At 43.2% G+C, this 24,550-nt stretch overlaps 1 protein-coding gene across 2 annotated transcripts in view; it reads right to left on the bottom strand.

Annotated features, from left to right (window-relative positions):
• The window catches only part of ADCY5 (adenylate cyclase 5), a 271,850-nt gene that overhangs the window by 51,797 nt on the left and 195,503 nt on the right, over positions 1 to 24,550 (bottom strand). For both annotated transcript variants that reach the window (XM_072613773.1, XM_072613774.1), the window contains exons 4-8: positions 15,371 to 15,482; positions 13,856 to 13,983; positions 11,343 to 11,501; positions 9,483 to 9,624; positions 4,541 to 4,681 (exon numbers count right to left, since the gene is read on the bottom strand). In XM_072613773.1, coding sequence (XP_072469874.1) covers positions 4,541 to 4,681; positions 9,483 to 9,624; positions 11,343 to 11,501; positions 13,856 to 13,983; positions 15,371 to 15,482 — 682 coding nt within the window. The remainder of the gene's footprint in view (positions 1 to 4,540; positions 4,682 to 9,482; positions 9,625 to 11,342; positions 11,502 to 13,855; positions 13,984 to 15,370; positions 15,483 to 24,550) is intronic.

Genomic DNA, 24,550 nt, shown 5'->3' with positions numbered 1-24,550 from the left:
TGGAACGATGCACTGGAAAAATTATTAAATCTGGAGCCAGCAGGACCTGAGTTCAAATCCTGGTTCTGCTTATTACCTTCGTGACTTTGAACAAATCCTTAAGCTTCTCTGGACTTCTCTCAGTTCCAGAAAGGATTGGACTGAATGATTTCTAGGGTCCTGTCTAGCTCAAATTCCTATACTCTCATGATGAACAAACCTATTAAAGATTCAACAAATGGCCAGAATCTGACTCTGTCCTTCTGTCCCTCTGTCTCTGTCTCTCTCAGTATGACTTGTCCTTACTGATTTCTAAACTTGGAGCTGTATTTGCCCTCAGTTCACAAGATCTGGATCAAATCACTTGGCTGATATGAAAAGAGGTTGGGCCAAGAGGTGATAGTTCCATTCTGGAGGCATTGGGGAAGAGGAAGAGAGATCCAGAAGGTAGCAGAGAAGCCTGAGGAAATGGAGGCTGCTTGAAGCAAAATTCAAGTCCAAATAATTATTAGAAGACTCAGGTTGCTTAGAAAACTTAATAAAACCTTTTTTAAAGTTCACTACAGCAGCTGAAGACCAGCTGTTCAACATCATCTCCACCAAACAGGTTCTCTGCAGTCACAGCCAGAAGGATTTAAGTCTGTTTCTGTGCAGATCTGTTACAGACTGAGTTGGAAGGGACCCGAAAGATCACATTCAACCCCTTCATTCCATAGATGGGGTAAACTGAGAACCAGAGGAATAGTCATAGGTGCCTTAAAAGAGATGAATTTCTGCTGTTCTTTAGTTGTTTTTCAGTTGTATCTGAGTCTTCATGACACCTTTTGGGGTTTTCTTGGCAAAGATACTGGAATGATTTGCCATTTCCTTCTCCAGATCATTTGAGAGATGAGAAAACTGAAGCAAATGGGGCTAAATGACTTGCCCAGGGTCACATAGCGTGTAAGTGTCTGAAACTTATTTCAAATCCAAGCTCCCAAATGTGAGCCTCAACACCCGTCTTTACCAGTCCTTCGTTCTCTTCCCTGCCCCCTGCCCCATAAATACACACCCTTTCTCATCTCCACAGACTAACTACTCCATTCTCAGGCCTACATGATCTCTCTCTTTCTTCACCTCTAAGCCTCGGTTCAGGACTTTCCTCTAGCCCGAAATATCCTCTCCCTTCTCTCCTATCAGATGGGGAGATCCCTCAGATTAGAGGCCACAGCTCCTGCTTTCTCCCACAGGACTCAGGAGTCCTACAATAATGACGTCCTCATTAAAAGTGCAAAACTAAGTCACCTTCCCTCCCCCATGCCCATAAGGAGGGCCCTTTCCAAATGCTCATGGGAACCTCTGTGATGGAAGCTCTAAGTAGCTTCACTCTTGGACAGAGAAAGGACAGGGATTCTCACGGCCCTTATACTGACCACCAGTCCTCTTCCTCTGCACAGACCAGGACCATCAGATTCTGGGTAACTTTTTTTTTGAGGCAATCAGGGTTAACCGACTTGCCCAGGGTCACACAGCTGGTAAGTGTCTGAGGTCATATTTGAACTCAGGTCCTCCTGACTCTAAGGCTGGTGTTCTATCCACTGCGCCATCTAGTTGCCCCCAGATTCTGGGTAATTTTAAGCTTCTATTTCAGGTTAATTTCCCCACCTATCACAGAGTTGCTCCCCAAAAGATCACAACAAACCCTTGTGAGCCATACTCAGGATGTTCAACCCAGAACGAGACAGCCTTAGGCCCTGCTTCACCAAAGGCTCTTCACCAGAGCTGAAAACAGTTTATGGAAAATTCTCATTCTAATTACATAGTGGCTCAATTAGGCTCTCCAGAGAGCCAACACTAAGAGGCAGTCGAGTGAAGCCCAGCCCCATGCCAACAGAATGGCAGCATCATAGAGCTGATACATCTTCTGCCTAGGAATGTGTCAGGAGAGGATGATGGCAGTGGAAGGATGAGGAGGAACTGAAGAGTGAGTTGGGGGGGGTGGTGGTTGTAGAAGAATCAAAGGAGAGGAAAGGGGGGAGGAGGGGAGAGAGGAGAGAGAGAGAGAGAGAGAGAGAGAGAGAGAGAGAGAGAGAGAGAGAGAGAGAGAGAGAGAGAGAGAGAGCAGGGAAGAGACAAGGTGCACAGAAGATGGCAGGGGCAGGGGATGTAGCAGAGAAGGGATGATGGGAAGGAAAGTGAGAGAAAAAGCAGGGAAGGGCAGAGGTAAATGGGAGAGAGAAGGTGGGGAGGGAAGAGAGGGGAAAACAGGATAGAGATGAAGGAAGGGAAGAAACAGAATAAAGGAGAATTAGAAGAGGAGGAGAGACAAACTAAAGAGGGAGTAAAAAGGAAGAGAAAATCAGGGCAAAGGGAAGAAAAGTAAAGGAAAGAGAATAAAGAGCAGCACAGAAAAGAAATTCTGCATTTTTGAAAGATGTTTTGCATGTCTCCCCTCTGTTGAGAGAGAGGTAGGAGACCACACTGGGGAGCAATTTTCCTTTGCCATTTTCCTTGGTTTCAAGGGAGGTTTTGGAGTGTGTGTGCGTGTGTGTGTATGTGTGCACATGTATACTGCATATGTAGGTATATGCCTGTGTGTACATTGTGTACTACTTGTGTGCATGTATGTGTGTGTTGTGGACACATGCTCACACAAGCACACCTGGGAACTGGAGTTAGCGTATCAGGAAATGGCATCAATTTTTAAAAGTTATATTTTCATATGAATTAAGATGCTTGTTATTCTCCATTATTAAAGAAGTCAGTCTCTCAAGAAGAAGACGAATGAAGGGATGGAAGGGGACATGACACTTGGGGATGGGTCTGCTAGGTAACTGCAGTCAAGGTGTCATAACCAACACGTCCACTGGGGCGTCTTTGGATCATCCCTTTAGATCCCCAGTCTCTACTGTCCACATCAGCAAATTTTTAAGATTTTAGGATTCAACCGCCTCTCCAGGGTATAAAGAGTCATCTTCTCAGGCACTGAGCTCTCCTGTCCCTCTCTCTGTCTTGTTTTAATCCCTCCTGCTGCAGTTTAAACCCCTTTGGCATCATCTGACTCTAACTGAGCTCCCTGCCTAATTCCTCAACACTGGGCCTGTATAAACATAAAGGTAGGACAACCCTTCACTCTCACACCTTCCTTGCTCACTTGTTCTTAGGGTGAGCGGGGCCTTCACTGACAGAAGCCTTGATTATCCCCCTGAACAAAGGAAATGAATCTGAAAAACCAAGCTTTCTTAAAGGAAAAAAGATCTCATTATAATTCCTCTTCCTCCATATCCCACCCCCCTTCTATTTTTACTTCCATCCCTTTCTTTTCTTTCTCCTTTCTTCTCCAGTTTTCACCATAGGGATCTTGGCATATCCATTTCATCTTGCCCCTCTGAATGGACAAGCCCCTGGTGTGTGATGTACAGTGATTCCCCCAGCCCCAAAGTGGTGGGGTGCTCTTGAAACAGGCTTCAGAACCCAGTAAATAAATCCCCTTTGGCTTCTGCTTTTTTCAAGCCTCCCCTCCCCCTTCCACACTGAGGGAGAGCTGAGGCTGATTAGGGACTTTCCAAAGCATAGGAAGCTTTGGGGAGCTTTACAATGACAGTTTCTAGGCAGTAGTGGTGCTCAGGAGAAATTTCAGTTGCCTGGGAAATGCAGCAGACACAGGCAACACCTGGCACGTTTCTCTCCACCAGACTGGAGGTGAAAGCCCTCACCACATGCCAAATGCTGCCAACAAACAGCTGGAGGCTTTGACAGGTCCCAGATCCCAGCCTAAGCCTGGTAGGGTGAGCTCTGCAAAGGGCGAGGAGATGGTCAGGAGTGGGATGCAGCCATGTGACTGGATGGCAAAAGCCGTCAGTCTGGAATCAGAAGCTGGTTCTGGGCTTGGCTACCGTAAGCTAGATGGCTGAGTAGTTGTCTCTCTCTGGGGCTCTGTTTCTTCTCTGCCACTTGGTGGTACAATGGCTAGAGCAGGGATGGGGCATTGAGCCTAGAGTCAGAAAGACATGAGTTCAAATCTGGCCTCTGACACTTGCTAGCTGTGTGACCCTGGGCAGGTCACTTCACCCTGTTTGCCTCAGTTTCTTTATAAAATGAGCTGGAGAAGGAAATGACAAATCGCTTCAGTATGTTTACCAAGAAAACTCCAAATTGGGTCACAAAGAATCTGACAGAACTGAAAAACGACTCACCACCACCATCTACTCTGTGCCTAGCACTGTGCTTCCTTAACTATGAAATGGGAATCATAACAATGCCTACTTCACAGGGTTGTTGTGAAGATCAAATGGGTTAATGTTTGTAAAGCATTTAGAACAGTGTCTGGCGCAGAGCAGGCATGCAGCAAATGTTTAGTCCCTTCCTTTTTCCCACCTATTGTATAAAGTCAGAAGAATAAATCCCAGCTCTCAATTGGGCTTAGGGATAAAATAAGGTAACACATGTGAGAACACTTTGAAAAACTGAAAGCATTTTGTAAGTGCAATGGATTACTATTGCTATCCAATCTCTGATGGATGATGGGCCCCCTTCTCCCCGGCCCCCCCCAATTTCCACAGTCATCTCATTGGTAACTGACCATTCTCTTCATCTCCTTCGAGACCTGGTGGGACCCCAGGTGGTTGTAGAAGGGTCGCTCAGCACCCCAGGGTGGGGGATTGTGCCCAATGGAGTTGGTTCGCTGGCGATTCATTTTGGCAATCATGGCCTTCTCTTCTTTCTGGAGAAAAAGCACAGTTGGAATCAGTGTGAGAATGGAAGGGACCTGGGTTACACAGTTAACCACCCCTCTTCATGTCTGAGCACTAGAAGATGAGACCCTTCTCTAAAGCCTGATTCATCCTGTCTACATGGGAAGTTCCATTCCCTCCTGTGGTCCTTTGGTTTATTTTATTTCATTAAATTTGCCTAACTGCACAGTGGTCTGCATATCAATCTGTCCTGTACATTTGTGGCTAGGAGTGTGTCAGAACTGCCATCACCTAAAGGGCAGGGAATATGTATGTGTATTGCTCTCTGTAACCCATATCATAATAAGTAGAATTAGAAAGACATGTGGGAAATAGGTGTCTTCCTTTGAAGAAGAGGGATAGTCTCTGTAGCTTGAGATGGGATGATAAAAAGAAAAGCTAGGTGGTGCAGTGGACTGAGTGCCTGCCTGGAGTCAGGATAGACCTGAGTTCAAATATGACCTAAGACACTAGCTGTGTGATCCTAGGCAAGTCACTTAACTCTGTTTGCCTCAGTTTCATCATCTGTAAAATGAACTAGAGAAGGAAATGACAAACCACTTTTTGCCAAGAAAATCCCAAACAGGTTCACAAAGAGTCAGATACAACCAAAACAACTGAACAATAAACAACACTGGATTCAGAGTCAGGTGACCTGGGTTCTAGTTTTGCCACAGACTAGCAGTGTGACCTTAGGCAAGTCTCTTAACCTCTCTGGAGCTCTGTTTCCTCATTAGTGAGGGGCTTGGAGTCAATGATTTCTCTGGTCCTGCCTAGCTCTAAAGGTACGTATCTGAGGACTGGAATGAAGCCTCCCATATTATGCCAGGAGCTTTTCCAAGTGTGCGCATGTGGGAGGGATTTGTCCTCTAGGTTCTGCTATATCTCTTCCTCACACAACTCCTCCTCCTTTTCTCTTTCTCTGCTCTCTGTATCCCCAGCCTCAATGATATACAAAAGAGGAATGAGTGAAGAAGCGTGTTGGGATTTGGAACCAGATCCCCCGGATGCCAAGCCCCACTTTCCCACTTACTACGCATGTGACCGCAGACAAGCATCCCCCTCCTCTGTGTGACAAAAGGGTTGGGTCTGAGGCCTGTGGACTTGTATTTAAAAATACTTTGACAACACTATTTCACTATAACTGACTTCCTATATATAATCCTCTGTATTTATTTTATATTTAAGAAAACAGTTTTCTGAGAAGGAGACCACAGAATTCACCATCCAGGCAAAAGGGTCCAGGACCCCAAAAAGTTTCAGAGTCTCTGGATTATAGGATGCCTGAGGTCCCTTTGGGCTCTAAGTTTTATGAATCAGGGATGGAAGGAATGAGTAATGCAACTGCTGTCTTTCTTCTCCTCCCCACCCAAAGGTCCCAGTGGTCCAGTGACATTCTAAATGTTTTTCTGCCTTCTGAGAACCTTCTCCTGCTTCCCACTCCCCAGTCCAGCAGCCTTAATCACCAGACTTTGCAATGACACATTCCATCTGGCTCAGTTAGGTCACAGTGAGAATGGCCTCATGAGTTGATCTGCTGTTAGGAAGAGGAGCAGGATGGCTGGGATTTCTCCCTTCCCCCCAAGCTGTCCTTAAAACACCTCTAAGGGTCATTTTTCCCTAAAAGAACATTTTTGGGGTATCTGTATGCTTTAAGTAGCTTTAGACCTTATAGGTTCATAGATTAAAGCTGGAAGGGATCTCTGAGGCTAGCCAATTCAATTCACTCATTTTATATATGAGTAAACAGGTCTAGGGGGGTTAGTGACTTCCCTAAGGTCACATAGGCATGAAGTATCGGAGGCTAGATTTGAACCCAGGACCTCTGACTCCACTGCCAAGACTCTTTCCTCTAGTCCATGATTCTTCCTTGATAGTCTTGTCCCTGTGCCAACATTCCCCCAAACATATACAAGGGAGCTAGGTAGCTCAGTGGTTAGAGCAATGGACCTGAACTTAGGATAACCAACATCAGGCACCTCCTAGTTGTGTGACCCTGGACAAGTCACTTAACCAAAGAAAAAGAAATAAAGGGACCTGAGCCCATGAGCAAACTGTCCAGTCCATATCCTGGTCTGCAGAAGACATGCCCCACCTCCCCTGCAAAATGCATCTTAGCCCAAGGAGAGCCACGGAAGAGCCCGGATGCCGGGGCTTCTCTTCTGATACCATTTAACTGCAATCTCCAGTTCTAGAGATGTATATTTTTCCATGCTTCTAGAATGAATTAGGCCTAGTCTGGAACTGCCCCAGGGAAGGACAGGTAGAGAAAGAGAGGAAAAATGGCAGGTGAAGTCCCAACTTAAATTCTTTGGGCTGAGGAGAGGAAGGGCCATCTTGTGACAGCTCTGACGCAGCGGAGAAGGCAATGATCTGGGAGGGGAGGGGGGACTTAAGAACTCTGACCAGATCAATGACCAATCACATCTCTAGAGGGCCAGGGATGAAAGCTCCTGGCGGAGAGGCGAGGTGGGCAGAGACGTGCACTTTAGGACAAGGCTACTGGATATTTTAATTATACTTAACTACATTAATGGTTACAAGGGTTTTGTTTTTCTTTCTCTCTTTTTAAAAGGGGACAGTTGAGGGAGGGAGGTTAGCAATAAAGATGCTCCCAAAAGAGGGTCACTGTAACTTTTTTTTAAAACAAAAGAAAAAGGAGTTCCAGAAGGAAACACCGAAAAGGAATACAATTCTGAAACTAACACATAGATTTTTTAAAAAAGTGGCATAAATTGAAGACTTTCAGTTCTAATAGGGAATCTTTTTTTTCTGTTCTGCTACATCTATGGAAATGCTCTTTTGGGGGCATCAGGATTTAGAATTTAAAGCTGAAGATGATTTTGTTGATGAAGATACGAAGGATTTGGAAACATGGACAAAAGTATTTGCAAGGATGGAAAGCTTTTCAGAACTTTCTGGGAAACTAAGAGAAATTTCAGGTGACGAATATGTGCGAAGTTACAAATGCCTAAAAGGATGGATGGGTTAGATAATCCACTTTTACAGATCAAGCATCCTAATGTGTTTGCTGCTTAATCGGCACCTTAGTCTTCTAGCCAGAAAACTTCCAGGGGGGATGGGAGGGGGAGAAAAGAGGATAGGGAAAAAAAGGAGAGGAGGGGAGGGAAGGAGAAAGGAGAGAGAGGAAGAGAGAGGAGACAGAGATTGTGTGTTGATTTTCAGATTGAGAACAGGATATAGAAAACTATTAAATAAAGGCAGATAAAAGATCAAGAACCACTCACAGAAAAGATACAGAGGCAGAGACACAGACACAGAGATCCCAGGTCAGGGGCCACACTCAGGGGAAGGGGTGAACTCCCTGAGTGAGAGAGTCACAGTAGATGGATCTAACATGGGCTTTCATGGAATAATATTCTCCCCCTTCTGGCCTTTAGGGTATAAGCACTAAGGACTTATTTTTTTAATAGCCTCATTATTTTTCCCATTTTTCCCAACTATTGCCACAAATGGGAACATTACTTTCTGTTACTTACTTCATGAACCTAATGAAATTAAACAGAGGGTCTGATTCAACCTAGAAATACCTCAGAACCATTTCAGAATACTAATTTCTCTATAATTTTTACCTTCTGTGTCCTCAGTTTACCTATTTTAAGCCTCAATAACACTGACAACGATAATGATTATAGTGAATATCTACATAGCAGTTAAACTGCAAAGCACTTCATTCATACATACATACACACTATGTACATATTCCATACATATATACACACAATATATTTGTTGTTCAGTCACTTTTCAGTTGTGTCCAACTCTTCTTGACCCTATTTGGGGCTTTCTAGGAAGAGACTGAAGTGGTTTGTCATTTCCTTCTCCAGCTTGTTTGACAGATGAAGAAACTAAGGCTGAGAGGGGTTAAGTGACTTGCCCATGATCCCATGACTTGTAAGTATATGAAGCAGAATTCACACTCAGGTCTTTCTGACTCCAGGTCTAGCTCTCTATCGCAGATGCTTCAAGGGTTTGTCCCTTTGTTCTAACACACTGGGATCTAGTGAATAAGTCTGTGTTCCCCTATTCCAAAGCCTTTGGGGTTCATCTTTCCAAACTGAGGACTTCCGATTGTTTTGGGCAGTCATAACATTAGACTCCCCCCCACTTCCTATGACCATTTAAATTGCCCTTCATTGCAATGTCCTCAGCTCCAAACTGTGTGTGTATGGAGCGGGGAGGGGTGGGGGTGGGGGTGTGTGGGGGGGTGGGTTCCTGAGTTAGACAGAGAAAACTACACAGATTATTCTGGGCCCTAAAGCACCATGTCCTTTTATAAAAGAAACAGGAGGAAGAGAAAAAGGGTCCATGAAGAGGATTTTGCAGAAGAACTGAGACTAGGGTGGGATGACCAGGGCATTCTCCCAGGGCACTGCAATTTGGAAAGTCTTGACTGTGCTTAGTTATCCTTCAGCAGCAGAGAAAAGACTTATCTTAACAACAAGGATAATTAGTTAAAATAGGAAGCTACTATACCTCACCATATGATCACACCCAGGAGACCTATCTCAGTCCTGCTCTTATTTCTCCTCTACAATGGGCTCCCAGTAGCAGCCTGGAAGTATTCTGAAGTCTCTTTCCCCAGCCCCCTTTCACTAAATTTACCTTAAGGAGTTCATTAGAAGGCAAATTATTTGCCCTAGATAGGTTTGTGAAGCTTGTCTTGGACATCAGCATTGTTAGTTTCAACTCTGGTCTGGGGGTATCGGACTGATCCCTCCACTCTCAAGGAGTGGACACCCTCTATGTTCCTCCTTTTCCCCGACTCACCCTCTTCTGGCTGCAGCGCAGGATAAGAAAGGTCTCTATACTGTGCTCCTTGAGGTAGGCATTGCGTTCACCCCCGCAGCCAGGTTCTACCTCGTAATCACCATTGAGATAGTTCAGCGTGGCCTTGGTGATATGGATGCGCCTGCAGTTTAAGAGACACAATTGGGGAAGGAAATGAGATCACAGCGAGACAGAGCCTGATGTGTGATTTGGAACCAACATAAATCTTAAACCATGTTCCCCTCCATAACCTTAAGCTTGACCTAAACCCCCTGAACTTAAAGTGAAATTCTGACTTCAACCCCAATCCTTATTTTACCCCATCAAGCTGTCAACCCAACTGTTCATCCTTTCTATACCCTGCTAACCCACTATTGTTCATTCCACTCCAGTATAGATTACTATACTAGCCTCCTACTTCTGCTTCCAGATTCACCCAGCCCTGTAGTATGTTCTGTGAATTCCTACCAGATTCATTCTTTCCCAAGCACCACCTCTGATCTGGTCACTCCCCTCCTCTGAAGCCCCATTGCTCAGAGCAGTGGTTCCAAACTTGTGAGTTATGAACCTCCTCAGTACCATGGAGTTATTGCAAGTGGTCCGTGAATCCATAAATAAGCAACCATGCCTTTTGTAGACTGATTAAATCATAAATATTGCATCTATATGTATTCCTATTTAAAAATAAACGCTGCTGAATTCACAGTAATTTCTGGCACTGCACAGTCTCTCAATCAACAGACACTAACAGTAACAACTATTGTGGGGATCTGAGAAATTTCCAGACCTTATAAAGTTACTGGTTAAGGGGATGAGTCTAGACTCTTTGGCCTGGCATTTAAACTCTCTACAAAGTGGTCCCAGATGACCTTTCCAGTCTTATCTCCCATTACTCCCCTACAGGAACCTTTTCTGTTAGCCAATCTGCATTGACTGTTTCCTGAACTTTCAGCTTTGCTCAGGCCATTCTCTCTGCCAGAAAGTCAATTCAGTTCAACTCTACAGAAATCTATTGCTCACTCTTGTGTCAGGCACTGACTCGGTTTGACTTTTAAGAGAGAAAAGCCTAACATGAAAGACAACACCTTCTCCCTACCACCTTTCTTTTCTGTGTGGTCTTTCTCCTTTAGATTGTAAGATCCTTGAGGGTAAAGGATTCTTTTTTCTTCTTTTTACCTCTGGTGTTTAGCAGAGTATCTGGCACATAGCAGGTAGATACTTAATAAAAGCTTGTTGAGTACTGACTATTGAAACAATCCCTGCCTTAACAAGTAAGATGTGTGAAAACCCTACCTAATTCTTCAATGTCCAGTTCAAATGCCACCTCCTCTGAGGTGCCAGTTGGAAATGATTTGCTCCTCTGTATTCTTTTAGCTTATACATGTATCACATTCTGTATGATGACTTCTTATAAAAGCTCACAAATCATGAAATGCTACAAATCAGGGTCTGATTTGTTGTTTTGTTGATTGCTTACACAAGAATGTGGTGGAGAAAATGTTAAGAATGCATATTAATCATAAAAAGCATAAAAAGATTGCTGGTTGTTTACCAGCACACCACTGCCTCTCCTCCTGCCCCACTAGACTCCATGACCCTTGAGGTCTGGGACTAGATGTTATACAACTTAGTACTCAAGGAGTACCTGGTATCATGGGGGTAGGTAGTACAAAAATACTTTCTGAATGAATGAATGAATGAACAAATCTCTCGAATATTCTTTCCTCTCAGTCATCCCAACCCTAACCTTTGATTCCAGGGGAAAGTGACATGGCAGGGCCAAGTTCAAGGAACTTTGAGACCTAGCTCTGATGCTGGCTGGTGAGCTCAAATGCTAATGGCCTCGGCTAGGTCACTCACCCGGCTTTGCCTCCTGCTTCCATGTGGTTGGCTAATGTCACATCATTGGACCAGACATCAAACTGCCACTTCCTCAATCCAAGCACTCCACAGTGGACTCGACCACTGTGAATCCCCACACGCATATTCACATTCACCCCAGTCACCTCTCGGACCAACCTGGAGAAGGAAGAAAGAACAGTGGATGGGTGGAGATCTGAGGTCAGGGTCCAGCTTCTCTACTTACCACTAGCTATGACCTTAGCCAAGTCATTTGCCATGAAGCTCAGTTTCCTCATCTCTAAAAACTGAGAGTGTTGGATCAGGTGACATTTAAGGCAAGCTCTAATATTCTAAACTCTAATAATTCTAAGGTCTCAGGAGGGTCAAGAGGAGAGAAAAAGGCAAGGGAATGGGAACTGAGGATGAAGAAGAAAAACGTGATAGTGGAGGAGGGTCATAAAAACAGATCAAAGAGCCATTCCCCAATTCTATACAGATATAGACTATATAGTCTATATCTGTATAGAGATATACAGATATATCTCTGTAGATATATATAGACAATATATATAGTCTCTATATATAGAGACTGAGACTATTCAACCTGGAAATAGGGTTGCCATATTATTTGGGAGAGGGCTTTCTTCCCAATCAGAAGATGGCAGAAGCTGCAGTGTCCACCCATGACCACAAGGTGGTGCAGTGCATCAACTCACAAGCTATAAATACGCCTAGCAGTAGTTTTATTTAGAGTCCCATCTTTTCCTTCTAATCCAAATACTTCTGGCTTGTGTCTTTCACTGGTCAATTAGGGTGCACTTGGAAAATTCAAACTCATTTTAATATAATCTGGAGCCAAACATCATTTAGGAGGGAATTTTTACGGCTGCCAAAAAAATATTCCTACAATGCACTTGGAGGAAACACAAGAAATTACTTGTAGATTATCTGTTGTTTGGGTCTAGTCAAACCACTCTACTTCTTCCCAATAAACTGGATAATGGAGGATTACTCTAACTACTCCTTGGCAAAGCATGGTAGTTGGAAGGGCACCATTCAGGGGAGGGAACTAAGGTCAACTTAGTGCCACTGGATTTGATCTCAAAACTTGGCTCTGTCACTTTGAGCTATGACTTTTTAAAGTCAAGTCACTTAAACTCTCTAGGCCTCAGTTTCCTCATTTGCAAGATTGGGGTGAAATAGATGAGATAATCTCTAGGTCTCTCCTAGCTCTAAGATGATATCCTAGCCTGGGAGCAGACCCACTGGGGAAAGAAGATGAAATATCCCCTCCTGAGAGGAGTGGGGCCTGCTCCCAGGAAGCAGCATGAGGGGCCAAGCACTCATCCAGCCTGCTCTGAAAAGGGCGTTCTGGGTAGCACACTACACTGACTTGGACAATACAGCTACTGTATGCTATTGAAATTAGTAACTCCCAGGGCAACAGTGAGAGGCTGACACAGCAGGGAAGACTCATTATCAATCAATTTTCTTGTCATGGGAAACAGCACTTCGTAAATCAAGCAAAGGCAGATCCCAGTCACCTTCACATTTACTCCTCTTTGCTAACCTGGTTCAGTATCACCAGGGTGGATTACATACCACGGGGATGCAATGGAATGAGCTTCAGATTTGGGGTCAAAGGACTTGGGTCCGAATGTTAGCTTTGCTAATCACTGACTGTGGGCAAAGCCTCTCTGGCCCTCATGTATAAGACTTGGATTAAATGATGGTTAAGATCTCTAAATCTATGACCCTATGAATTTAAAAATTCCTCAAGTTAATCAGGGATTCTCAACCTGCAGCCCTTGAACTTTAAAAAATACAGTTTGTTAACTATATTTCAATGTAATTGGTTTCCTTTATACTCTTATGCATTTTGTTTTACATACTTAAAACCATAATTCTAAGAAGGGGTCTGCAGGTTTCACCAGCCTGCCAAAGAGGTCCATGTCACAAGAACATGGGAGGGGTGGGAAAGAAATTCCAGAGTTGATCATGTCTGTCCTACTTATCTAGAGATTCAGATGAAGGTTTGGATTAACCCTAGATTTCAGATGGTCATCACCCTTTTCATCATTAAGCCTGCCTTCTAAATGGGGTCTCTTCTCATTGCTTCTTTAAAGGTTTCATTGAAAAAGGAGTCCCTCTCTATGCAACATGACTAATATGAAAATGTGTTTAATAAGAATGTATGTGTAGAACTCATATAAGATTGCATGTCATCTCGGGGAGGAAGGGGGAGAAAATTTAAGACTTATGGAAGTGATTGTTGAAAACTAAAAACAAATTAATCAATTAAATTTTTAAAAAAAGAAAAAAAGAAGTGCCTTGCTTCTCCAACATAAGACACCGAGGCAGAATGGGCCCAGACCTCAGAAAAAGAGGATTCCAAGAAGAGAAACCCAAGGGCATGCCTGTTTGCCCTCTGAAAGGTTGCCCCTTTCTGGTTTCCTCTAATATCTATACCACTCCTCCCTCTACACTTCTTCCCTCCCCCTGCCCCTTGCCCTTGGGAACACTCTACTTACGAGATGGCCTCAATCATGTCCATGCCCATCTCCACACAGCAGTGAGCGTGGTCAGCCCGGGCCTCAGGAAGCCCGGAGACACAGTAATAACAATCTCCCAAGATTTTAATACGTAAACAGTGATTCTCCTACAGGAGAAAAATAGATAGGATTTTATTTTTAAATCCAGCAGTGAGATGGGGAAACAAATGGACTCATGTACAGCCTGAGATAACTTGCCTTTTAGGGGCAGAAAGCCCAGATCTGGCCCTGGTCTCAGCCAGCATAGCCAGCGTATCAGGTGAGGTGGAGGTGGAGGGGGTCCCATGAGCCTGAAACCCACCACCTAGTGCACATTTATCTAAAGGGCAGCAGGCGAAGAACAATTAACACATTCATTCATTAGGGTACTGTTAGTAGCTCTTTTGTACAGGGTAATCATTCATTATTTACAGTCAGATCCTGTGACTAGTTATAAATCTAACTCCGAATCTCCCAATACTTGAAAGAAGGTGGGTTTCATGATTTAGACATATATATGAAAATGTGAATGTATTTTTGAGGCCTCTATAAAGGCTTCTATAAAGTTGGTGAGAGTTTATGTAAAACAAAGCAACAATTAATGTTAACAGCAGTCTAATTAATGAGTGTGCTCTTACCCCACAGGCTCCAGATTCACCCTTAGGGCTAAAACTCCACTCTCCCTTATGCTTTTGAGGGTTATCTAAGCCATTGTCCGGCTTCCTCCCCTCCCCTCCCACTCCCCTCTCCACACCACCACCACCACCACTACTCACACATACTTCTCTCCATAGCAGGAGTTCTGAACATGCAGACTCATTTTATCACCCTGAATCAAACACCACCAGGAAGGCTAGTCTGCTGTTCAACCAATCAATCAGTCAACTCAAAGCCAAATAAATAGAAGTGACTTTGGGGTTTGTGACTGGGGTTAGCCACAGCACCACCCTCCTCCATCAGTGTAGATGATTAAGAGTTGACTGATGGTGTGGTGCGTAGGCATTTCCCTCATCTGTAAAATGAGCCCAAATGAGATCTAAAAACTCTTGCAGCTTTCCAATTTTCTGGTTCTATGATCTTGTGATACTGTCACTCTCTATGTGTGTCCAATGGCGGCTAAAAGTCTGCTGTGACCCACAGCTCCTCCAGCTGCCCCCAGTCCCCATCTCACCCTATCTGTGCATTTGAACAATTTGTCCTGGTCTGTGACTGTAGCATCTGTCTGCATCTGCTTGCCTGGTCATCTCCCCTCTCCTTTCAACAGTCCTGAGGCTTTTTCCCACATGTCCTTTCTCCCCGCCTCCCATCCTAGTTGTCCCCACCTCAAGCCACAGCTCAGTCTTTCTATGGCTAGGGATTCTCCAGTCACATTTTTGGACATAACTTGAGGGGATCCTGATTTATAGGGACTCCTGTGAAGTTTTCAGAAGGCTTTAGACTTGGGGGAAGATCACACTGATCATACTCTCCACACAGCCCTTAGAGAAGGAGGAGAAGATCTGAGGGGTGTCTTACCGCAGCCAGCTTGTCGAAACGGGCAAACAGCTCATTGAGAGTCATGACTAGCTCCTGCGCTGTACACTGGGAAGCCAAGCTGGTGAAGCCCTCAATGTCTGCAAACAGGATGCTGGGAAGACACAAGGGGAGGGAGGAAGACAGAAGAAAAATAACGGTGAAGGGAAAAGAGAAGAGACACCAGAAATGGGGATAGAACCTCTGCCTTAGGGCTTCTCAGACTGGATGGCATTGAAGGGAAGAGAGGGGTTCAGGCTGTTGAGAGATGGGGGACATACATGAAAAAAATAAGGGCATTGGTAGTGGAAAAAGAAATGAGACCAGAGACCAGAACTGCATAACTCTGTACATGTTACCTCCCTTCCCTACTAGCTGAATGTAAGCTTTTTGATGTCAAGGATTTTTCCCTTTTCATCTTTGTATTTCCACTGCCTTGTCCAGTACCCAGAAACAGCAGGAGTTTAATAAATGCTCGTATGAATAAATAGCTCTTTGGTGACTGCAAAAGGGAACCGCAGGCTGCAGGACTGGATGAACTTGCTAAAGAGTCTTTTATTTATCCTTGCCTTCTCTCCCTTTACTTATAGTCTGGGGACAGTACTTGCACTTTTTATCACTCTTACCCTTTCCCCAAAGTCCACCTCTATTTCCCATTATATCCTTATCCTTAACTCAAGAGGTAAGAAGAGGGAGGGACAATTCTCTACAACAGAGGCAGTTGGATTCTGCAGTGGTTAGTGTGCTGGGCTTGGAGTTAGGAAGACACGTTTGCTTCCTCCTCAAACATTTACTACCTGTCTGATGATGGAGAGGTCATTTAATTTCCCCCAGACTCCATTTTTTCACCTATAAAATAAGGATGATAATAGTGTCTAACTCATAATATTGTTGGGAATCAAATGAGATAATCTATCCTCTATACAAATGCTAAGCAACAATGATGTTGATGGTGGTGATGATAGCTAGAATTTACAGAGTGCTTTAAGGTTTGCAAAAATATTTTACAAATATCATTTCATTTTACCTACAACCCTGGGAGGTAAGTGCAATTATTTGACAGAGGAGGGAACTGAGGCAGGAAGAGGGTAAGTGACTTGCCCAGGGTCATTCGATTGTAAAGTTTCTGAGGCCAAGTGTGAACAAGTCTTCCAGACTCCAAGGTCCTGTGCTGTATACACTGTACCACATAATTTTACACTCTTCAAATGGGGTAACAAGTCTGGGGACAGAGAGAAGTGGGGTCTTGGCCAAGGTAACAACAGAGTGAAATCAAAAGTTTGGACTAGTACCCAGGCCTTCTAGCTTACAGACTTGGGGGTTCCCAAGACATAATACCATCCTGCCCAAGCCATCCTGTCTAAAATCCCCTGTAGCCATTCCTGGATCTGACTTCTAAATGACCCTGAGCAATTCAGTTGCAGAGCTGGGATTCCTAAACTGGCCAAGGACAATTCCTTGTCAAGAATAGCAAGATAGGCCTGGCATCAGTGGGTATCAGGCCCATTCCTCAGATCCTGCTCTCTGCTCTACCCCATCCCTCTCTTCCCCCCCAAAGCACCAGGTTGATAGTGGCCACCAGCAGGTCCCAGGAAAAGAAGGCCAGAAGAGGAGATGAATGTCTGTTAGGGAACAGGGCAGAAAACCCTAATCGATTCATATTCTCTAGGAAGCCTGGCCAATTTAGCCTGGGAATGCTTTCCCTAGTGTCCTTTCAGAATTTTCTGGTTCAGACTGTATAGTGTGTACACTGTACTAATGGATGTGTTGTTTTGTAAGTAAACTTCATTCAATTCTGTGTATAGGCTCTCTAAAAAGATGGTAAACTAACCAGAGGCAAGGATCTGTCTCCCTTTTGCCCTTTTTTGTAAAACTAGTACTAGTACAAATCCTCCCTCTAAACTTAACTAGCTGTGTGACCATGGATAAGTCATGGAGCCAATCCAAACCTCATTTAACTCACTATTTAGTTTTGAGGTTCAAATCACAGAAAATACATGTGTGTATATATATAAACGTATAACATATATTTAGTATAGAACATTATATAATATATAAAATATAAAACTTGTTTATAAAACTTTAAAGTTTTCAAAATGTTATCATATATGCATGTATATATAATATACTTTGAAAGTTGAAAAGTTTTCAAAATAAATTTTAAATGCTAATCATTATCAATATACCTTAGTTCATTCTAGAACCTATTGGATCTTCCATAAATGTTCATTGGTTCACAATCATACATAGAACAAACCAGGATGAAGAATTATGGCAATTTTAAGGAATGATTTTTTCAAATGCAGCCTGAGATGACATGACAGTTTATTTAGAGAATCCCAGAAAATCAGCAAAGAAACTATTTAAGACAATACTCTAGATAAGGTAACAGGATGCAAAATAACTTCGCAAAAATCAACAGCGTTACTATATTATGGCAATAACAAAATCCAAGAGGAAATAATCAAAATGGAAATTCCACGCAAAATATCCAAAATGCATAAAATATTCAGGAAGACACTACAATTGCTAAACACTTTTTAAAGAAATAAGGATCGACAAATAAGAAGGCATATTCATTGCTCATAGTTGGGCTGTGCTAAAATAACAAAAATGATGCTACTACTTGTTCAGTCATGTTCGACTCTCTGTGACCCCATTTGGGGTTTTCTTGGCAAAAATACTGGAATGGTTTGTCATTTTCTCCTCCAGCTCATTTTTATAGATGAGGAACCATGGTAAACATAGTTAAGTGACTTGCCCAGGGTCACACAGCTAGTAAGTGTTTGAAGTTGGATCTGAAGGCAGGCCCTCCTGACTGCAAGGCTGGCTCTCTATTCACTATGCCACCTAGCTGCCTCAACAACAACTTAACATTAATTTACAGATTTAATTATATACCAATCAACCAACTAAGGGGGTAGGACGTTTTATAGAACTAGAGAAAATAATGAAATTTATATGCAGGACCAAAGGGTCCAGAATTTCAAAGCAAACCTGATACATGATGCCCAGATGCAGAACAGGATACCTAAGAGCCCAGGTCACAGCTAATTTATGTTACCCTAGAAAAGTACAATTATAATATAGGCACTACAAATATAGATGGTCTCCAAGGCTGGTGGTGGATGCTTTATTCTATTTCCCACCCTCCTGCTCACCCTAGCCATTTCATTTCCTTCTAGAAACTTAACGTAAATACTCCTAGATCAGGGGAGAGAATGCTATGTAAAAGACTTAGTGTCTCAGACACACACTCACACATACACACACAAGGCTGGGAGGAAGAATGGGAGAAGAACGGAAAGCAAGAAACAGAGTGAAAGAGAAGCAGATATGAAGAAGTACATGGATAAGCAGAGGCAACTGGGGGGTCCTGTGGGTCAGCATGAAGTCTTACATGAGGACGATCTCAGACACTCACTAACTGGGTGACTCTGGGCAAGTCTCTAAACCTCTGTTAGTCATTTCCTAATTTGTAAAATGGTAATAATAACACTTACTTCCCAGGATTGTTGTGAGGATCAAATGAGATCACTGGAAAAGAATTTTGTAAATCTTAAGGTACTATATATTATTATTAATATACCACACATTAATGTGTTATATTTGTAATAATATTTTAATATATTTATAGTAATATGCTAATATATTCATAATAGCAACAATAATAGTCATAATCCATCCTGCCTTCACTATAGGATTCAGTAGCAAATGAAACTCTTTTATATGAGAACTCAAGAAAAAAAACAGCAAAAAAATGGTATTTTCCAAAGAGCTTTGAAACCTTGCCTTCCATACCTAGACAATAGGGGAAGGGCAAGCTGAGATATAAGAGGGGTTGGTTGAGGAAGTCGAAGGCCCTCCTGAGAATCTCCACTTAAAGATAGGTTGCTCTCCATTTCTGTCTCCAATCTACATGAGTCCTAGATGGCAGGGCTCTCCAAAGGTCATTCTTTCCAACCCCCTGACTTTCAGCTTGGTAGTCCCTTCCGTCTTCCAAAAGTTCTAATCTTGGTAGAATGGGAGGGAAATTCTTTTCTTCGTTTCGTCTTTCTCTTCTTTCTCTTTCATGTCTACATGAAAGCATCAGCTGTGTATGAAATCACACAAAGTTCTCCTTCCACCCCCAGGACATAAAACCCAAAGTAAGTTGAGGTCAGGGCCAGCTGAAACCCCATCCAATAGTTTGAACAAAAGGGAGCAGAATTTTAACAGTTTCCATTTCAAACACATGGCCAGAGAGCAAAGCTCACAGCTGCTGCTTTGCCTTGCCTAAGAAGAGGGAACAAAGTCTTGTGTTGGATTATGGGGGTCAAAAATGGTGATCACTTTATTCCAGGAACAAAGTGGACTGGAAAAGCCAGAGACCCCGTCCCAGAGGCAGGGACACACAGCATCAGCCAGGAAATGTAAAGAAGAGAGGAAAAAATCAGAACAACATAGTTGAGTAGATTTGGAATTGGAAGATCTCAGTTCAAATCCTGCCACAGCTACTTTCAAGCTGTGTGACCATGAGTGAGTCACTCAACTTCTCAAAGCATCAGTTTCTTCATCTGCAAAATGGGGGTAATATTATTTGTACTCTCTGACTTTCAGGATTATCATAAGGAAAGTGATTTGCAAACCTTAAAGCATTACACATATGTAATACGTCGGCATTACTTTCCTAAAGAAATGGAAAACAAAGCTTAGGTAGCCTCTTGAAGCATCTGGCTACATTTGTCAAATTGAATTGAACTGAATCAAGTTTCTTGTCCGTAGGACTTCTCAGTGTCCAAATATATCCAGAGGAATACCATCTCAGGCTCTGCCAAGCATATTCTCATCATATCTCATGCAACCAAATAAACGAGGATAATTCCTAACACTTACATCTATCCCAAAGGGGAATTCATTGCCTGGATGGTAGTAGGTTGTCTCTCCCTAGAGATCTTTTATGACTTCCTGCTTCTGTAACAGACACCTAGAAGGGCCTGCAGGAACTTCATGAAAAGACACCAAATTAGAATGATGAGACGTGGTCAGTTAATTTTCTTGTGGTGTTTGACTTGTAGGCAGGGCCATCTCTCCCACTCACCCTGCCCTGGCCCCCAATATCACTGGAGAGCTACTAACTTGCTACACTATCACTCAGACGTACTACCAAGATATAAGAAGCAGAGGATTTGTATTTGGATGGGATGGGGTGAGGTGGGGTGGAGAATTCCTTCTTTCTTTTTCCAAATCCCTTGACTAGTCTGATGTGGACACCAAGTAAAAGCATAGGTCTACAGGAGACCTCAGAGACTTAGAGTCTAACCTCCTCATTTCATGGGTGAGGAAAATGATGCACAAGAAGATTAATTAACTTCCTCACTTCACCAAGGAAGTAAACATCAGAGGTAGGATTGGAACCTAAATTCACTAGAGTCAGTATTCTTTCCACTGTAATGTGGGAGATAACGATTATTTATGGCGTGATTTCTAATTAGCTGTATGACTTTGGGCAAGTCTACTGGCCTTTCTCGACCTGTCTCCTCATCTGTGGAATTGGTGCGGTTGGTCTGAAAGATTGGTGACATCCTTTTCCAAGGTTTAAATAATTCTGATTCTATAACATTCTATAGCCTTTGTGTTTCCCCACGCACCCACCCCCCCACTCCTCTGCCACAATCCAAGGCACATTTCTCTTTTAGCCTACAGAGGTTTCTTTTTAGTCCTAAACTGAGTTCGGTAAGCTCCACCGTTTGAATACCTAAAAGCAAATGGCAGGATACTTCGTTTGTTGGCCAGAACTGCTCAACCTTTTACCCATTAAGTTTTCGAGGTTGGGTTCAGACTTTCAACCACATATAAATTAATAGGCTAGCCTGCACTTAAAGTCTAATTATTCACGAATTATCTTGGCAACCTTAACATGATTGAAAAATTACAAAAGACAAGAATGGTACACACTGGAGGGGTGGTAGGAATAAAGTTACAGGAAGACCCTGTGGGCAGAGCTCTGGCAGACTAGTGCAATGGCTCTAGACTCAGAACTTGGGTTCTAATTTTGTTTTTACCACTTATTACATGTGGGACTTTGGCGCAGTCATTTAACCTCTCTAAGGCTAAATTTCCTTAACTGTAAAGGAGGGCTTCTAAAGTCCCTTTGAGGGGCAAATTTATGATCCTAAAGAGGAGTCTAAACGCTCTAGAAAAGTATCTAAATTTATACTAGAAAGATAATGAAACTATATATCCACATATATGTATGTATGTGAAAATATATATAGAATGTGAAATACATACTATATGTATATATATATACATATATATGTATATATAATCTCATTTGCTCCTCACAACCCTGTGAGGCAGGTGCTGTCATCATCTATGTTTTATAGTTGAAAGAACTGAGGCAAACAAAGGTGAAGTGACTTGTCCAGGATTATGCCCTGCTAGAAAATGTCAGAGGCCAGATTTGAAAGTGGGTCTTGCTGATTCTGGGACCAGACCTCTATCTACTACACCACTTCATTTCCCCTTTATAAATACATAAAAAGACTGTTATAAGTACTTTGGAATATGTATGTCTGTATGCGTGTGTGTGTGGGGGGGGTACAACTAGTAGGCATATTCCCCAAGGTCAAAGAGAGAAGGATACCAAAATATTTCTAACAGTGGCTTTTCTGTATTTATCATAGGGCAGCTGGGTGGTGCAATGGCTAGAGCCCTAGGCCCCAAGTCAGGATGACCCAAGTCCAGATTTGTCCTCATTTGTTACTAGCTGTATAACCCTGAACCTCAGGGTTCCTCAACTACAAAACGTGAATAATGATAGCATCTGTCTCACAGGGATGTTGTGAGGATCAAGTGAGATAATATTTGTAAAGTTCTTAGCCCGATGCCTGCCACATAGCAGCTACTCTACAAATACTCATTCCCTCCACCTTCTCCTCTTGTTCTAGTAGCTAAATTAGAAAGCGTGGGAGAAAGCACAACGTCCTAATGACAATCCATACCAGTCGATATAGGGCATTTTCTTTATAACATGTTTTATCAACTTCATGCCCTCACCAGAGCGTCAGCTGGGCCCAATGTTAACTACATGCAGCAAAGAGAAGGCAAGCACAGGGGTATTTGTGCTTGGCTTTGGCCATGGGTGCCCAGCTCATGGCACTGTACTCTTTGGTGCACACCACCAAAATACCCTTCCTTCTCCCTTTTCCCTATCAAATCTTCTGCTTAGTTTCCCATCTCTCTCATAAATCCTTTCCTAGAGAGTTCCCATTTACCACAGGGTCACTTGACAGTATTCATTCCCTTCTCTGATTTTCTATAGCATTTCTACAGCCTGGACCATACAGCTCAGCAGCTGATCCTGTATAGTCTTGTATCAACTCTAGTCATTTCGACAGACTTAATCTTGTAACCTCAATTAGAATGCGATTCCCTGAAGACAGGAACCTCGTCTCTCTCGTTCATTCAGTGTCTATTGTAGCACCTACTATACAAGGCAATTCAGGTTAATTCAACAAGCATTTATAAAGTACCAAGTATGTACCAGGCACTGCTTAGGACAGTAAGACGAAAAGCAAAGCCTTCCTTCCCCTCAAGGACCTTTTATTTACTTCAGGGAGAGAGGAGGCGAGATCAAAACCCAGGCTGTCCCTGCAGTCAGAGTTTCTCATCTAGTCACCTATATAGCCTTCTATCTCCCATACTGCTCAGCACAGTTCTGGGACCGCAATAACTGCTGAGTAAATCTTTGTTGACCATCACAGTCAGTTCTCAATTTTCTGCACTGGGTTTGTAACTCATGGGTTTTTATTGACTGATGATCAGGGGAGCTGCCTAGAATCAAAGCAGTTGCCACCTATACCCCCAAAGTGCATAACCATGCATAAAGAACTGAGGTGGAACTACTGTTGTCATCAGTCAGTATGATAACTGAGACAGAGCAAGAAAGAGAAACAGGGAACTTGAGTATTAGGATCATAGGGAATCAGTATTTGAGAGCCAATTACAGATCAACCAGACCAGCTTTATAGATGAGCAAACTGAATGCCAGAGAGGTCACACAGCAACTTAGTGGTAAAGATGAGACTACTAGAACTCTGTTTTCTGAATTTTGGCATGCCCTCCATTAGGAGTCCTGAGATTTCCTGGCAGGCCATCAACCCTGCCCAGAAGGCATGGCCCTTCCTCTAGACATGGACACTGAAGCTTCCTAGGTTGTCAAAGACATGCCATCAGGAACACTGTACATGCCCTATCTGATCAGGGTCCTTTAAGACCCCTGGGAGAGGCATTTGATGAGGCAGCCTGAAGCTGCCCAGAATGAAAGATTCAATACCCTTGTATCAACTCCAGTAGAGTTGTCCTTGGTCCTGTGGCAGGCTTCCTAGTGCCTTGTTGACACCATGTTATCTAACCTCATACCTTCCCTAGTCCTACCCTGATATCTTAAGCTGCACTGAACTAATTGCCCATCACTATAGATGATCCTTGCCTTCTGGACGCAGAGTCTTATACAGCCTATCTCATTACAGTGACCCAAGCTAACCTGTGTTTCAATAACCATGAACCCAGCAGGACTCTTCCTAGTTCTGTATCATTATTACCACGACCCTGGTTGAGGTCTTCATCTTATCTGTGCCTCTAAAATGTCCTATAAATACACTCTGTTCATACTGGAGCTTGATGTCCATCCAAGACTACACATTGGGAGCTTCCATCCTAGGACAGTTCTAGCTCAATGAGAAGTATTCTCTCTCAGGATTTGAGCTCTTGCTCTCTCTCCCTCTTCAGTCTCCCTCATGCATACTCTCTATTTCCCTAATTCTCACCTTTTGTTTCTCTCTCTCCATCCCATCCTCACTCTCCTTCCCTCCTTTGCTTCCTCTCTCTCTGTCTCTCTATCTTTCTCTCTGTCTTCTCTCTTCCTCTCTCCCTACTTCACTCTCACTTTTTCTCACTCCAGGACTCTTTCTCCCTCCCACCCTCTTTCTGTTTTTGTCTAGTCTTCTCCCCTCCTCTCTCTCTTTCAATCCTTTCTCCTCTTTCTCTGATATTCTTGTGCTCCTTCCCTCACTCTCTGCCTGCCTCTCTAAGTTTCCCTCTTTCCATTCCTATTTTCCTTCTTATGTATCCTTCTTACTCTTGGAGTAGAAAGACACCAGGGCATGAATTGGGCCCAAAGGTTAACCACATGTAGCA

The sequence above is a fragment of the Notamacropus eugenii genome, chromosome 5 (assembly GCF_028372415.1).
Source record: "Notamacropus eugenii isolate mMacEug1 chromosome 5, mMacEug1.pri_v2, whole genome shotgun sequence".
In the NCBI taxonomy this organism is placed as follows: Eukaryota; Metazoa; Chordata; class Mammalia; order Diprotodontia; family Macropodidae; genus Notamacropus; species Notamacropus eugenii.
Note: the sequence above shows the minus strand (reverse complement) of the source record. Positions and strands in the feature narration are given on the sequence as shown.